We start from the raw sequence: 15,907 nt of genomic DNA on the forward strand, positions 1-15,907 counted from the left end.
CACTAGTTGTGGGTAGTCGTTTGTCAACTGTTCTTTACGCTACTGGTTGAACATTGCGGAATGTTTTGCGTGAAAGTGCATAAAATGCGTTGAGGAATGTTAATATTTAAGTATTTCATTCCAAATCAGTAGAACTAACTGAAGATTAAGAGTTGTCATGCAACTAGCGACTTCTTCTCGATACAGTGTAGTGAGAATGATATAATGTCAACAAGATCTGAAGTTACTTTATTAAACTTTTTTGTTTACAATCCAACTTATGGACAAAAAGAAGGAGAGGTTAGTCAGAATTGTTCTTCAAATTTAGAGAATTGAGTGAGTGGGTATTATATAAAATTGTAAATACGAATGGCACCATGATTTCTTTCAGAGCTATGGTGCCTTGTACTTGTATAAGACCAAAGATACTTGTTGATATATCAAAGGACGAGGGAAATGTCGAACATATCAAAACCTGGCTGAAGTGCCATATATTAATTCATTCGATTCGATTTCAAAGTAAATCAATTTTTTCCTTCGTTTTTCTAGATGCAGGCAAAATTTGCCACCCTTTACCTGCATATAAGTACGCCTAGATATATTTTATGGAAGTCTGTAAAGTACAAATAAGTCGGAATCATTCTTTGAGCTTAGCTTTACGTACTATTGATCTGTATGAATAAAACCAACTTGTTCTTCAATCTACATTTTTTTTTATCTTGTTGAATAAGATTCTTACATCTCCTTATGGCATAGATTGTGCAGTTACTTTAACTGACTTATAGTTGATACAGCGTGTTTATCTGTTTCAAACAACCATAAATCAGTTAATGAAAATCAATAACATAATTTGACATAAATACAGATATTCATCACTCTCGTACAAATTTTCCGGTGATGTTCTATTCATTTTTAGCTGAAATAGCTGATGCTAGCAAACAATTTATTGTGACCCAAAGGTTAGGTGGTTTGTTGTTATATCAACAATAACTTAATTCTGTATCCAGAATGTGAATTCAACATCTCTTTGCTCTATTCTTTTTCAGGAACAGAAGAAAATACTGTATTATTACCCACCAAAGACTGATTTGGATACACAAATGAAGAATGTTGGCCTTAGTGAAGCAATTATTAAGTTCAAAGAGTAAGCTAAATAATTTTGTTAATTATATCATGATAAACTTGCATAGTAGGGTCCAAGTTTTGATTGAGTAATTCAGTATGCTTGTGAGAGTTTGTTACATTGATCAGGGTGGCATTATAATGTTACTCCTACCTGTAGGACATTTTTCCAGTGCATAATCAATGAGTACCTGGGCTTTAAGGTAGCTTTACCTTTTGTACATGTTTACTAGGTGAAATTTAATTGTCTTAGTAAAAAAAAAAAAGTTTTTGCAAGTACAGTGAATTGCACTATCTCCTGTCATGACAATTTCTCACAAATTAATACTTTCTGCAACTTCAAAAGGTGCAAATTAGTCTATTCAACCTTATTTGTAGACTTCTTTCCAGTATTCTAAATGTCTTTCCCACCCCTAACCTTCCCGCTATCACTTTGTAATCCAAGGATCTCATGTTGAATCCCCAGTGGTTCACATTCCACTGTAGTTCCAGTCCTAATTAAGCTATCTGAGTATAAACGTAAATCCTTCCTGATCATCCTGTATGATTACATACTTGGTTGAACTTAGATGAAAGTTCAAATGCAACCCCTTCAGAAATTAGTAAAATTGTATCTCAAATGATCTCAAACATCAAAACATAATTTTTATAACCTTTCAGAAATTGTGCATTAGAAGAAAGTTGAATCCAGAAAGTGATGATGTATACATGTACACAAGAGGGAATAAAACATGCAAAAATGCTAACGGAACCTCATTGTTTATATTTCTTGAAGTGCTGCAATATCAGCATAACAGAAATAGCTATTGATTTGTAGTATATTTTGCCCTTGTACTAATTTCAGCACATTCAATTCAGACCATCCTTGTGAGTCACTCCACACCCAAAAGACTCGTCAGTTGTATTTCCAGGCAGAGAAGAATTTCTGGATGGTAATGGTAAGTTGAGGAGCACTATCTGCTAATACCATAATCTGCGAAAACATGTAATTAACATACAGTTTCTATATAGGTACTTAACATTTTTCTAAACACAATAAGTTTTTCCGAGAGAGTAAACTGAATATTGTAATCTGTTCAAAATAAGGAACGAGAATCGTAACAATAATAATCAGTTTGATGTGTATTAACAAACATAACAAATAAGTATACCAGGACCAAACAGTTTTCATGACTTGGTACCATTGTACGTTTTAGAATTTTTGTATTCAATTTGGTTTGTTATGGGGGCTAGAGGAGTTACCCAAATAAGAATTTTTGTGAAAATTTTAAAATTCCATTGAAAACCTTCTGGCTGAAGAGGCTGACAGACATAAAAGTTCATCCGCTAAAGGTTACTGTGCATCTATCCATGTTAATTGTATCTCTTTTCAGACGGTTTCTATCCCTTACATTCAAAAAGTGAAGGACGGCCAAGATTACCTTGAATACCAGAGTGATGATGTACAGGATAATGTCTACCTTGCAGTATTATTGCAGTCCTATCAGATGTTCAGGCTGTTCATGGGAACTTTCAGCTCAATATTGAGTAAAAGTGGTGATGTATCATTTCTGAAGCAAAGGTTGGATCACTTTTTCTCAAGAGTAAGTGAGAGTTTAATTGTCTTAATGGAGTGCACATTGTGGAAGTATTGGTCGTACCTTTGGGAGTTCATTAGCTCAACGATGTACTTGATAAGATTTAACATGTTTCTTATTCGAGAAAAGAATTTCAATCTTTGTTAATTAATGCACATGGTGCATAACATGATTTCACCTTGCCGATGGCATAGTGGTGTCTTTGTCGTCATGTAATCAAAGTGTGTCAGGTTCGATACCCAGTGGAGACTGTTCAAAGTGTAAATTTTTAGACGAGGGGATGTTTACTTGAGCTTTGTGGCTAGCTGGTAGATGCTTCTAGGTTTTAAAATAAGGACAGGTGGGAGATCCTTCCTTAGATATACCGCCCCTCCTCTCCTTCCCCACATCTCCTGGCCTGCAGGGTCAGTCCTATCTGTGCATAAGGTGGTAAGGTAAAGTTCCTCATGCATATAGCACACACATATAGACACACATTGTCGATGTCAGTCATTTTTTTTGGAAGTAATGTGATCAGCACCATGTTCTGGCTGCCTTTGCCCCCCTCGGTACCCATTGATTTGAGGCTGGATGAGCCTCAGAGCCACTTTATGTGGAAAGAAGGGGAAAAAATTCCATCCTTGGATCACCCATCCCGGGAATCGAACCTGGGTCTTCCACATAGCAGATGGCCTACCGACTAGACCAGAGCAGCTACACAGGAATGGAAAGGACGAATTGTCAGTACTGCTAAGTTTTGGAGATTTTCATACGAAAGCTTCCAGTAGGTGCACTAAAAATAGTCAATTTAACTAGGATCAGCAATTGTATGTTATGGTTGGTGACACTGTCAGTTGATGATGACCTGCCATCTAGTTTAGAACTATGAAACAATATGTGACTGTGAAGCACACAGTTTAGGTTGACAGTTGTTAAACCAGATGAAGGCCACAGAACATGTCATGTAAGTTTCACTTCCCCCCAGAATTGATTGTTTCATTAATGAACACAGTGCTCGAGTAGGAAAATGTTAGCTGGGGGCATGTTTGGTTGAGCCTTGGGATTAACTGGGCGGATGCTTTGCATCCCCTCGCATACCCCCCCCCCCCTACTTCGAGCACTGAATGAACTACCAACAACCAGAATGAAAAGCTAGATTTGAACTCCGTAATAACTGGTTGTGGTAAGGGATGACCCATATATTTGTAAGCTGTGTAACAATCTTGTATATCTTTGGTTATCAAAACCCCGAGAATCAGTTTGAAACACCATGTAACTGTACAATTTTCTTTTATTATTACAGGAACCTACTAATTACTATTTGAAAAAAGTCTGAATTAGAGATAATCAAGTGTAATGTTATAGTGGGGGTTGGTTGTGATCACTCGCGATATTTAAACTGGAAAGTGGCTGCGCGGCAACCACAACTTTGGACAATATTTGAAGCCTCACACTATATATTACAAATTACAATTTGCGTCGCCCTTCTCGATCGACAGTGCAAGAGTCTACGAGCAATGCCGGCGAGAAACGTGAGACAAAGCCCTGTAATACAATATACACACAAAATAGATATATATATAAGCGTATGCATAAAGTCAAAAGGGTCCACCAACGAATGGCACACCGTGCTTTCTCCGTTGCGTTAATTTGTCCTCACAATTTTCTATTACGGTAACTCTATTTGTCGGCCATGTCTACAATTGTCAAAACGGAACCTTGGATTTCAATCATCTCTTAGACTCGTGTCTTGCGTTTTATGCACGCATTCGTTTATGTACTACCATTTTCAAGTAAGGCAAAAGGTCAATTTGTATTTGTGAATTATCAACAAGACAACTACGTTAATCAATTACTATATGTATTTCAAGAACACCAAAAAGCTCGTAAAAGAGTCAAAACAGAACAATCAGCGTAAGCCAAAACACTATTCACATGAATGACGTGAGAGCACGTCAAATTTACAAACACGTCCTGCGTGTACAATTAATTTACAACAGTTAACGAGCATCATTTAATCATGCGTAAACAAAATGCACATGCGTATATTACTCAAATCCAATTAAACAATCCACATTAGACAATCAACAAATACTTCCCAATTATTTCCCATGTATGTTAATTGCGGTGCAAGTCTTCATTTAGATTTTACCCTGATTTACCTTACGGCATTATTTTTGCCAATCATTAACATTAACTCAATTCTCCCGATTTGAATGCTACCGAGAAAGGGGTAAAGGAGGGAAGGAACATGCATCCCGGATAAGGTGATATACGTTGCACAGGACACGTAGTTTTCTTTTGTTCGTATACAAGAAAATTTAACCAAAGTCTTAGTTCGTAAAAATCGGAACGTCAAATGGGTGGACCGATTACATTATCACGTCGACCAAAATGCAATTGTTACGTTCGTCGATTCAAGGAAGTAAATCCGCACATGTTAAAAGTTCAATTTTTCGAAAAGCAGTAAGTCTTTGGGCGACGGGAAGATGATGTGAGTCAAAATTCAAATTAATAAATCACCCAATTCACTCTTCGACAATTTCAGTGAACAATTCTTATGCTTATTTCACGTAATTCCTTCGCAGCACCCCAAAAGGCGTCGCAACAAGGGGTAACAGGACTAATGCAAAAAGATTTAGTGTAGACTTTACTTTTGATAAGGGGGGGGGGGGGGAACGATCTGGAACGTTGGCACAATTATAAAGTTCTTGCAGCACAGCAGAGAGTTTACGTACCTATATAACAGAAAAGTTCAGCCTCAAAATGGTCCTGCAATGCCGCACTCCAATCACCGTAATTATTCCCTTAGATGCAGTCCATTTTACGAGTGGCGAGCAATGAAGGCTTCCGTCCTCGCAGGCCACAGGCTAGGTACGTCTCTCGCTGGCTTCTCGTGACCAAGGGGGAAAGTGGTCGAGTTCCGTTCCAGTCAGTATCAGCTCCTCTGTTGCACTGTGTGGTTTTACGTCCAGCCCGTATATACCGAGTGCTCCGCGAGAGGCAGCACCGGTCGAGCAATCGAGGACAGCGGCCTCTGATGGCCGAAAATTGTACTATATTTTGCGTCAATTTTCACTTTTTGTAGAGTTTATTTATAATATTGAATATATTAAAAACGTTACACAAGGAATCTGAATTTCATATTATCCAATGTCGCTTTCAAAAACAACAAAAATCTGAATATTCTTAGACGAAATGCCATTCTTTCAAAATATTTTATTATAAGATACAAGATAAGCATATTGAAGGATGCTAATGTTTCAATTTCTTGATTTTCCAGTATCTACTAACTCTAAAGCTGAATTTTGCAGACATCTTGGATGTGTTCCAGGGAATTCAGTTCCTCCCATTGGACAAGCAAACCTTTCTCAGAGTTCAGTGTTTCATGAATTTGATTGAATCCACATTTAGTGAGGTCAAGTATACGGCCTTCATGTACAATGACCAGTTAGTGTGGTGAGTATTTTTACATAATTTTTTTTTTAGTATTGCATTTAGAATTTCTGCCAAAATAAAGTACTTTTTTTTTTAGATTGATTTAATTTTATTAATAGCACTACTAATTTTGGGAAGAGAGTAACAATGCAAGTGTAATAATAATTGATATTCTACCAATGTGATATAAAATCACAAATGCTCCTTGAAAAAAAGGTGAATGGTTCATAATAACCAGAAGTCTGCTTCTCTTTGAAAGAGGAAAAGTTGTATTTTGACATTTCCTTTGCAAAACAATCGGTAGGTATGCCTAGGCCCTTCATGGGCTGTTGCGCGACGGATTATTATTTGCAAAACAATTAAATATTCAAAATATATGAGTTATATTCGTAAAAATAATAACAAAATGATAGAATTTTGTACTAAATTACACCGGGGAAAAGTGAAATTGTGGCACAGTGTTTGAGAGCTAATTTAGGACGATTACATGCTGCTGAATAATGATAAAATAATATATTTCCTGAATTGGCTCTAATTTATGAAATAAATGCAACTAAACCAAAATGGCGGTAACATAAGAAATACATATAAATTAACAATTTAACATTTCTTTTTGTGATTACAATCATTATTATAAAAATAAATTTATATAGGCCTATGATCATAATAATTAAGAAAATATATACACAATGAAGTAACAAACTATGTAAAACGTTTTCTATACGATTTCCTGCTGTATTGCTTTTTAGGACTATCTCTCTGTAAGCTCCAACAGTTGTCGGCCATCATGTGGCGATCCCTGGTACCTTTCTTCCATTATCCTTATATCCTAATGGAACCTTTCCCTGTTCTTCACTAAAATCACAAAGGTTTTCGGGGAATCTGTCAATGTGGCTATGTAGAAAATGTATCTTCACACTCATATTAGCTCCCAATTTCTCAACATTTTTCAACATATTTCCAACTATATCGGGGTACTTTTCTGCTCTGTGATTCCCCAAAAAGTCTCTGACGATGGACACGAAGCTCAGCCAGGCCTCAGATTCGATGTAAGACATGTAAGTTGTAAAATTGGCATCATTTATAAGTGTACGAATTTGTGGTCCGTCAAAGATTCCTGCCTTCAATTTTTCAATACTTAGTCCTGGAAAAGTGTGGCATATATATTTGAAATAATCACCACTTGTATCTAAGGCCTTGACAAACTGTTTTATCAACCCAAGTTTAATATGCAGTGGCGGAAGGATGATTTTGTCCCTATCTATCAGCGGTTCATGAATGATATTAGCTTCAACCACTAATATTTTCCCTTGGGGGCCAAACTTTTATCGTCCAATGCTTTTCTCTAGCACGACTATCCCACAAACATAGGAAACAGGGATACTTTGTGTACCCACTTTGCTGTCCTAGTAAAAAAATCACCATCTTCAAATCCACACACACGAGCCACTTATGTTCAGCATATTCAATTTTTTTCTAAAACCATTTTTATGTTTTGGTATTCTTCCTTAAGCTTTGTTGAGTGTCCGATATACTGCCTAGCAATGCTTCATAAGTTGCCTAGCAACGATTTACAAATAAATAAATAAGTTTCTTATGGGAATTTCATCCCATTATCAAATTTTGATATTACCGAGAAAAGCGTAGAGTAATTTTACCTTCTACAGTTTCCATGGTGTGTTTATTTTTATAACTGGAGTCAATTCAACTGAACCAATCATACAATTTGCAATCACAGCTGTTTTGTGTGCTGAAACTGTTATTAAACTTTATGCCGCAAAATAAAATCTTTTTTTTGTTCCCCAGTGTTATAGTCTTATTACGAGATATCTCAGATTGGTAATATTACTGATAAACCAATGTTGTATGTGTTGGCCAATCCTGATATACCCTCATAATTTTAAATGTTTCTCACTATTTTTGCTTTTGCAGGAGTGGTTTGGAGCCTGCAGATATGCAAGTGCTGTATCGCTACCTGGTCACAAGCCTCCTCCCCTCCCACTTGGAGACGGAGCTGCAAGGAGGATCTATGCCACGACATCCTACCTCTCCTTTCTCCAGTTCACATTATGGAAGGTGAAATACTTGTGTTCATAATTCAATGATTAATCTACTTAAATTAGAACTCGTATCATAATGTGTCGAAACAATATTAAGAATACAGTCAAAATAATTTGATACAGATTTTGAGTGCTGCTTGAGCATGTTTTTACAGCTGCAAATTGAAGTTGCTTTCAGACATTTTGTATTCTTAAGAGTTTTTGTAGGTAATCATTGTAGTCAGTTTGATATTTGAAACAAAAAAAGGGAAAGGGATTTTCAGTTGTTTGTTTTAAAACTAGTGATAGAGAGAGATGCATACATACATACCAAAGGGTAAAATTTGCAAAAGGGGACTGACCCCCACTGTCTCTAAATACCATGCTAATTGTAGTTACAGCATAAATCTGTTATAATGCTGCTAATCTAATTAAAACCTACATTACAAAATAATGCTTCAACTCTGTTGAAACTTAAGGTTTGGCTGGACCTTTGCTGATGCCAGCTAACCATTTTCCAAATTTCCGCTCCTTTCAGAAAAACCTGTGATATTCTAAAATGTGAAAAATTACATCTGCTTAGATTTTCTTCTGTGGAATTAATGTAAATCTTTGTGAGATTTGCTTTCGCTGTTATCTACATAGCATTCCCTGATATTCGCTACGAGACTCGGCGGCAAGCTGCCCGGCATCAGCGCTTGTCTTTCCCGGTGAACAGGTCAGCGACAGTCGCTAGAGTCGCTATTAAAATTAGTTTTCATATTGTGTACTTACCTTGACTACAGAAGGTGTTGAAAATGATGTCCCTCTGCTGCAACACATTCCTGGCATCTCCGAAGGACATTGGCATTTACAGGTGCAAGTTCATCTACTGTAATTCTCCCGATTTTTCGTACAATACTCTCTTTTAACTCACAGATGGTGTGCGGATTGTCTTTGTATACTTTATTTCCCCATTTTTTGTTCCACTTTTATTCAGAACTGACCCTGTTACTCTAAACTTTTTTTACGAGGTTTAATATAAGCGACTGTCGTGGACCCGTTCACTGGGAAAGACAAGCGCTGATGCCGGGCCACTTGCTGCCGAATCTCGTAGCGAATGTCAGGGAATGCTCTGTAGATATTGATAATAGTTTCATGACTACGTAAACCTATTAAATTATTGGAAATATCTATACAACATCAAAAACCAACCACACGAAGATGCTCTAATGGCATAATTTTTCAGAATTTGGAATCTCATAGTGGTTTTCGAAAGGAGAGCAAATTTTGAAAATGGCTGCATTAGTGTCAGCCAAAGTTCCGGCGAAGCCTTAGGAAATGAGTGGTCACAGTGTGTGTGAAGCTACTGGTAGTCATGGCAGGAAAAACATGCTTCAAGACTATTGGAAATATGCACATGGTTTTGTCTGCCAATATAATGCTAGGTGCAGAAGTAAAACTATTGTTTGGATGTGGAGGGAGCCTTTTTTACTTAAATACTCATGCTATTTCTTTTGTCTCGCCTACACAGATTTGTTACGGGTCCTCCAAATCTTCAAGATTCTGGAAATCCTGGGAAAGTGCCTCGTGTATTCATCAATAATGATGTTTTGGCAGAAGTATACCATTTGATAGTATACAGGGCACTGAGTGCCACAGTTTGTTTATTTATAGATGGTAAGTTTCCTGTGTGGATCCTTTGGAATGCCCTGTATAAATTGGCCCTGAGATTTTTCTTAACATGTATGGACGAGAGGTACGGAAGGGTAGAACATAGTAGAAATCTGTTGCGTGCAAGTGCACAAGGACAAAATATTGGCGAATGCATTAATACATGTTATTCAGATGTTCCTGTTTTTCATGCACCTTTACTTGTCAGTTATGTCTGAATCTAGAATTTCCCAGGAATGGGAAATTTCTCCTGCTGAAAACAGGATGATGTGAATACAATTAAGAATAATGCTAAAATATTTTTCAAAACTGCTAAAGAGATAGGTTTGGAAGTTAACAAAGAGAAAACTAAATATATGCTTACAGGCCAAAACCAAATGTTAGGTAATAATCAAAATCTAATTATTGATAACAACTCGTTTGAACCAGTTTCCAAATTCAAATACTTAGGAGTAATATTAACAAATAAAAATTATATTAAAGAGGAAATAAAAAGTAGGCTTAATTCAGGAAATGCATGTTACTTCTCTCTTCATAAACTTTTGTCTTCTCGTTTAATATCTAAGAAACTAAAAGTTAAAATATACAGAACAGTAATTTTGCCTGTAGTATTATATGGATGCGAAACTTGGTCCCTTACATTGAAAGAGGTACATAAATTGAGAGTATTTGAAAATAAGATCCTTAGCAAAATCTTTGGACCTAAAAGGGATGAGGAGACAGGTGAGTGGAGAAGGTTACATAATTTAGAACTACTTAATTTGTATTCATGTCCAGATATTAGTAGAATAATTAAATCAAGAAGACTTAGGTGGGCAGGCCATGTGGCACGAATGGGAGAGGAAAGAGGAGTTTACATGATTCTTGTTGGGAAACCTGATGGTAAGAGACCTGTAGGAAGGCCAAGACGAAGATGGAGGGACAACGTTGAGATGGACCTATGGGAAATCGGTAGGGATGGAATAGAGTATATAGAACTTGCTCAAGATAGGGAAAGATGGAAGGCCTGTGTTGCTGCAGCCATGAACCTTCGGGTTTAAGAAGGCTAGGGAGTTAGTTAGTTAGAGAAAACAGCATGGTTTCTAGCTATAGCACCAACACAGAGCTTATCAGAGAAATTGCAGAAAGCGGTAAGAGCATGAACTATTGAGGGAACAGCAAAGAATCTGGGGTCGAGGGTGTATCAGGTAGGTGATGTACTACAGTGCAATCTCTCTGGAAAATTAATTACTCTGGCCTCAGAATAAGCACACTTGGGAAACACATGTTCCCTTTTGCTATGACCTGCGTGATCTCACCCATCAGAAGATTCCCCAGACTGGAGAAAGCTTCTTGGGCATTCATGGAAAAATGGTTGGAAGTATGTCACAATGAAGAAATTTCTTAAAAATCGCAGCTGTGTCATCTCCGATTACCTAGATGATCCAGAGTATACATACACTACTGTTGTTTACTGACAATTTGCAACACCAGAAATACCCTGAAGGGCACTTGTGCTTGTACCTTACAAATTATAACATGATACATCCTATAACAATTTTTATTACACTAATGCTGCTGATCTTTCTTTTATTGCAGCATCATTCCAACTTAATTTAGATTTCTACAAGAAGCTGGATATTTTCCTTGGTCCCCAGTTGACGACGCTGGTGTCGGATATGGCTGAGCAGTGCAATCGCAATGCGACCACCGCCAACACTGAAGTCCATTATAAGTACGTGTACTTCAACCAGTTGAATTTGGCCCAGAAGAGCACTGTTCATTTGGATAATCGTAGAACAGGAAACGTGAGCGTGTCACAAGAGGTCCTTTGTCTGCTAGCTGACATTAATGGAGATAAAGAGAGGTAAGGGGAATTTCTTGAAAATAATAGTGTGTCATACGTAACACCATGCCTCATATTTATATCTGTAAAACTGGAAATTCTTGATGCAAGTAGCCCCAGGCTTCGCCACAATTTTGCAAGTAATGGTTGCTGAGACTGTGCACTTATGAACCATCCCATAAAAAGCACCGTGGCAGGTCCTTTTTCTTAACCTTTAGTGGATGGCTGGGATACATCTTCCCAGCACCAGCTGGTTGCAATTAACGTGCCATTTCTTCAAAACTACACATGATATTTCAGTTCTGTCCTTTTTGTTCATCTGTATATATATATGAAGGCACGACACACTCAATTCACAAAACAATATATCCATTTGTTACTCTTATTAACAAACTGGGTTTGAAAATGTTTTTGCTTTTCCCTCGCACTACTTTCGGATAATAATAGGTGGCCGCGGTGGCTCAGTCGGTAACGCGTCTGACTACCATGCTCAAGGTCCCGGGTTCGATCCCCGGCCGGTTCAAATCCGGGAACTTTTCTAACGGTGGAAGCGGCCCCGGCGCCCACCCAGCGTCGAATAACATGGGTACCTGGGGGAAACCCTGGGGGGTAAAGGCGGTCAGGGGCGTGATGCTGATCACATCACCCCCACTCACGACCGGATCAAGAAAGTGTGGGGCGTTACCCCCACACCCCCTATACGCCTTCATGGCGTGGTGCTATGCACAGGGGAGCACTTTACCTTTACCTTTTACTTTCGGATAATTTTATAAAATGCTGTTGTATAACTCTTCAACCACTGCTCTTTGCTGATACGTTTCACTTTTACATGTAATAATGAGAACAAAAGAACAGATTTACACAACTTGTGACGAGTATGGGTCCAATGACGAATTTTCAAAATTTCTTATATGACTTTCGAAAATGTTGCATAATTTCAGTTTTATTTCAGGGAGATGGGTATTACGACCTTGCCGATCATCTCACAGCTCCCTCTAGTAATTACTTTCAGAGAAATCTCCACATCCAACGTGTCTACCAGTCAAGAAATTATGCTTTTGGTGAAAAAAATTTGCTATTGTTTACAGTACAGTGAACTTACATTGTTATTATCTGTACAGAGATTTGATTAAATTGAATATTTGGAAATCTAAAACTGCATACAGTTGTGGTTAAGATTTCATCACTTTGTTTCTTTAAAATTACAATCTTGCATGTGTGAAGTTTTGTAAAATTTTAAATAAAGTAATGTGGCCATTCACCATCCAGGATGAAGTCTGAAGCATTTATTTTTACATGCATAAATAATTAAAGCAAGTTAAAATCTCTTGTTAAACTACAGCTTCAGTTTTCTTCTTAACCGGCCTTGTGGTAGAGATTTTTCATTGAATAAAAATGTATCTATTTTCTTAATTTTGCAACTATACTTAAGTAGGGGGGCAATTAGATAAACGTTACGAAAAAGGGAAAGAAGGTCAAGAAGTTTGGATTTGTCATTTTGGTAGACACCCTGTCATACCTTCCAGAATGACATTAGAACATTTACTTCCTGGTGTCTGGCATGGGACACCTGAAAAGTGTACTACTCTTACTATCGCTCTCAAAAATAACCTATTAAAGTCATCTTACTTCATCTGTGGCAATAGCGTCAATCAGCATGCTTCCAGCTGCTGCACACGATACATTCTATCTGCACGATAACCAAATGAAGGCAGTATAGATTGACAAAAGTACAGCATATATTATGGTAATTACTCAAAAGATCAAACATGAGATCATTTTCTTGCTAGTTGCTTCTGAGAGGCTTCAAATTCCTTATGTTGTCTTCCATGGCAGTGTGGTTACCGTAAAATGGTACTAAGCCAGATGTCCCAGATTTAAACATTGGGTTCATCTTATTAATGTAAGATGTAAAACATAAAAACAAGATTCTCCTTTGTGACTAGAAATTTTCAAAACATAATATGGGAGTCTAGTCTTGTTTGTATGTGCTTTGGGAACAACAACAGATACAGTTGAACTTCGATATGTTTTTCGTGGGGTTGTGTGACAAAACTCAAAATGTTGGAAAATTTTTGTTTTGCTTTATTGGGTCCAAAAAATGAAGATGTAGAAAGAAGGAAAATGTAAAATTGAGGTTTCGCTATAGTATGTTTTAGTTTCAGCATGGATGATGTCTTTATGCAATACATTCTCACACAAATTCGAATTTATCAAATTTACAGGACGGAGCAAATAATGTATTCTTAGGAATATGTTTGACTCTTAAAAAGAGTAGTCGAGATATGTCGATCTGACTTGAATTTACGAGACTTTTGGAATTACGTTCCTCTGTTTCTTACTCGACAATTTAATTTCCAGTGGTCTGATTAATAGGTATCCTGTTAATTGTGATCATTTCCATTCTTTCACTTGCAGAATGTCAACCACAGGTGAAACTATATTGAAGACAATGAGTGACTGCTGGGTGGTTGGAAAAATTTCAAACCTCCGAGAGTTCTATGTAGTCATTCATCAAAAGAATGCAAATCTTATAGAAATAAATGGTAAGTAAATTTTAATTAAACAAATTAATCCCAATTGTACTACATCATATTTAAGTGTATGCCATTCAACTTATTTGAAAATTACTACTAATTTCATCAAATCTTTGTAAATTATGTTGGGTCTCTTTTCAGAAAATGTTGTGAAAGTCTTTCTTTGAAGCTGTCAATAAGTAATGTGGGCTGAGCCGATACCACCATTTGCTGTTACTTGTATAATTCCATTTTAAAATAACAAATGCTAGTTACAGTCATAAAATTCATCACATCCTATTAATGACATTAAATAACTCCCAAATTATTCTCATGTAGCATTATAGCACTTTAAAATGTATTGTGACATTTTACGTGAACAACTTTCTGCAAATAGAAGATTTTTTTGAAATTTTGCAAGCTTTTTTAAAGTGTTGCAGTTCCACCGAAAAATCTATGGATTATCATTGTCTCTGCTTCATTTCATGATCCCCAATTTCATGTAAGAACATTCTTGTTGTTTGAATTAACCTGGAGAGGGAGAAAAATTATGTAATACTATATACAAATGCAGATATATTTATTAATACTCATTTGGCCGGCTCTGTATATGCCCTGCTGTCCATTATTCTTGTCATTTGCAATACGAACAAGTCACTGCAGTGTCAGAATAGATCCACCGCAGCATTTGAAACCCTGGCATGGGAGTAGTGTCGCTAGTTGCTTGGAAGCCTGTAGTTTGCATATTTTCCAAGGTTTCAGAAAGCTTGGTGCTACTATATCGGCCAGCAGTCACACAGAAGGGCAGAGCACAAGAAGAAAATCCACAACCCTGTCTTTTCCAAAACTCCAGACCCTGGTTTTAGAAATGTCCACGTTCTTACCCCACATGTTTGTAAGCAAGAACTGGCTATGAATGTTTATTTTATTTCCAAATAGCGTCGACCGAGCACAAGACTGTTACATGCCTTCAGTGTCATGTTTTGGCACATCACTTTCACTTTAATCCGGCTTTTGATGTTATCTGCTTCCCAGGAGTGTTCATGGAATTGCTCTGCAGGACCCCAGGTGAATGAACCTTTGAAAAGGACAAATCTTGACATTCTCTTGGCTGCTCTAGCCACTCAAAATCCTTGGTATTGGATGGTATAGGCAAAGAAAATTCAACCAATACTTAGATACATCAGTATTGGCTCAGCCCTATAATTATTAAATATTTAGATACTAAAGGTAATTACTGGAAGTTTTTGAAATATCATGTTGACTATGAATTAAGCATATCTAGATTCCTAGTAAACCTATAAATACAAAATCCTACGATACATTCTTAATCTGGAAATGCAGGTACAGAATTTGTTTTTATATTTCAGATGAAGTGAAGAGGTTATGTGGTAGCCAATTAAATTACATCTTTTTCCATGACTGAGCTTTTAAAAGGATAGTCATGAATGTAGAACAAGAAAATATACAAGTTACATGACTGAAGGATAATACTGTATGATTTGTACTATGTACATAAATTATTTAATAAATATTTTACAGATGGTTTATGGTTTGTTTTTTGTTCACACATACTAGTTTCGTGAACTCAATGTATAAACGAAAAAATTAAATTTTGCCAGTCAGGATAGCAAGTTTATATAACACCAAAAAAAAAAATTAACCACTAACTGGAAGTCTCAACTTGTAGATGCATACAGGCCTATGTTGTTCGTGATCTACTCTGCTTCGTCACATGAACAGTAAGTAGTGTAATTGAATATGTGGGTCAACCTAATG

The 15,907-nt window shown here is 36.9% G+C and overlaps 1 protein-coding gene across 2 annotated transcripts; it reads left to right on the forward strand.

Moving 5' to 3' along the window:
- The first annotated feature begins 26 nt into the window (after positions 1-26).
- On the forward strand, positions 27-15,668 carry Ccz1 (vacuolar fusion protein CCZ1). Of its 2 annotated transcripts, XM_083135970.1 has the most exons (10): positions 27-279; positions 1,026-1,123; positions 1,946-2,039; positions 2,475-2,684; positions 5,941-6,116; positions 8,028-8,171; positions 9,648-9,793; positions 11,366-11,633; positions 14,031-14,158; positions 15,499-15,668. In XM_083135970.1, the coding sequence occupies exons 1-10, from the start codon at positions 205-207 to the stop codon at positions 15,552-15,554; spliced, it is 1,395 nt and encodes a 464-aa protein (XP_082992096.1). In that variant the 5' UTR covers positions 27-204; the 3' UTR covers positions 15,555-15,668. The 2 variants fall into 2 exon arrangements, with proteins under 2 accessions (XP_082992096.1, XP_082992097.1); XM_083135971.1 differs by lacking the exons at positions 14,031-14,158; positions 15,499-15,668 and adding an exon at positions 12,565-12,760.
- The last annotated feature ends 239 nt before the right edge of the window (positions 15,669-15,907 follow it).

The sequence above is a fragment of the Lepisma saccharinum genome, chromosome 14 (genome assembly GCF_977018435.1).
Source record: "Lepisma saccharinum chromosome 14, izLepSacc3.1, whole genome shotgun sequence".
NCBI lineage: Eukaryota > Metazoa > Arthropoda > Insecta > Zygentoma > Lepismatidae > Lepisma > Lepisma saccharinum.

Bases quoted from the DNA above. Each gene is read 5' to 3' on its own strand.
- Ccz1 (XM_083135970.1), top strand. From the start codon at position 205: ATGTCAACAAGATCTGAAGTTACTTTATTAAACTTTTTTGTTTACAAT. The intron at 8,172-9,647 runs GTGAAATACTTG...TCGCCTACACAG, and splicing joins TCCAGTTCACATTATGGAAG to ATTTGTTACGGGTCCTCCAA. The intron at 9,794-11,365 runs GTAAGTTTCCTG...CTTTTATTGCAG, and splicing joins AGTTTGTTTATTTATAGATG to CATCATTCCAACTTAATTTA.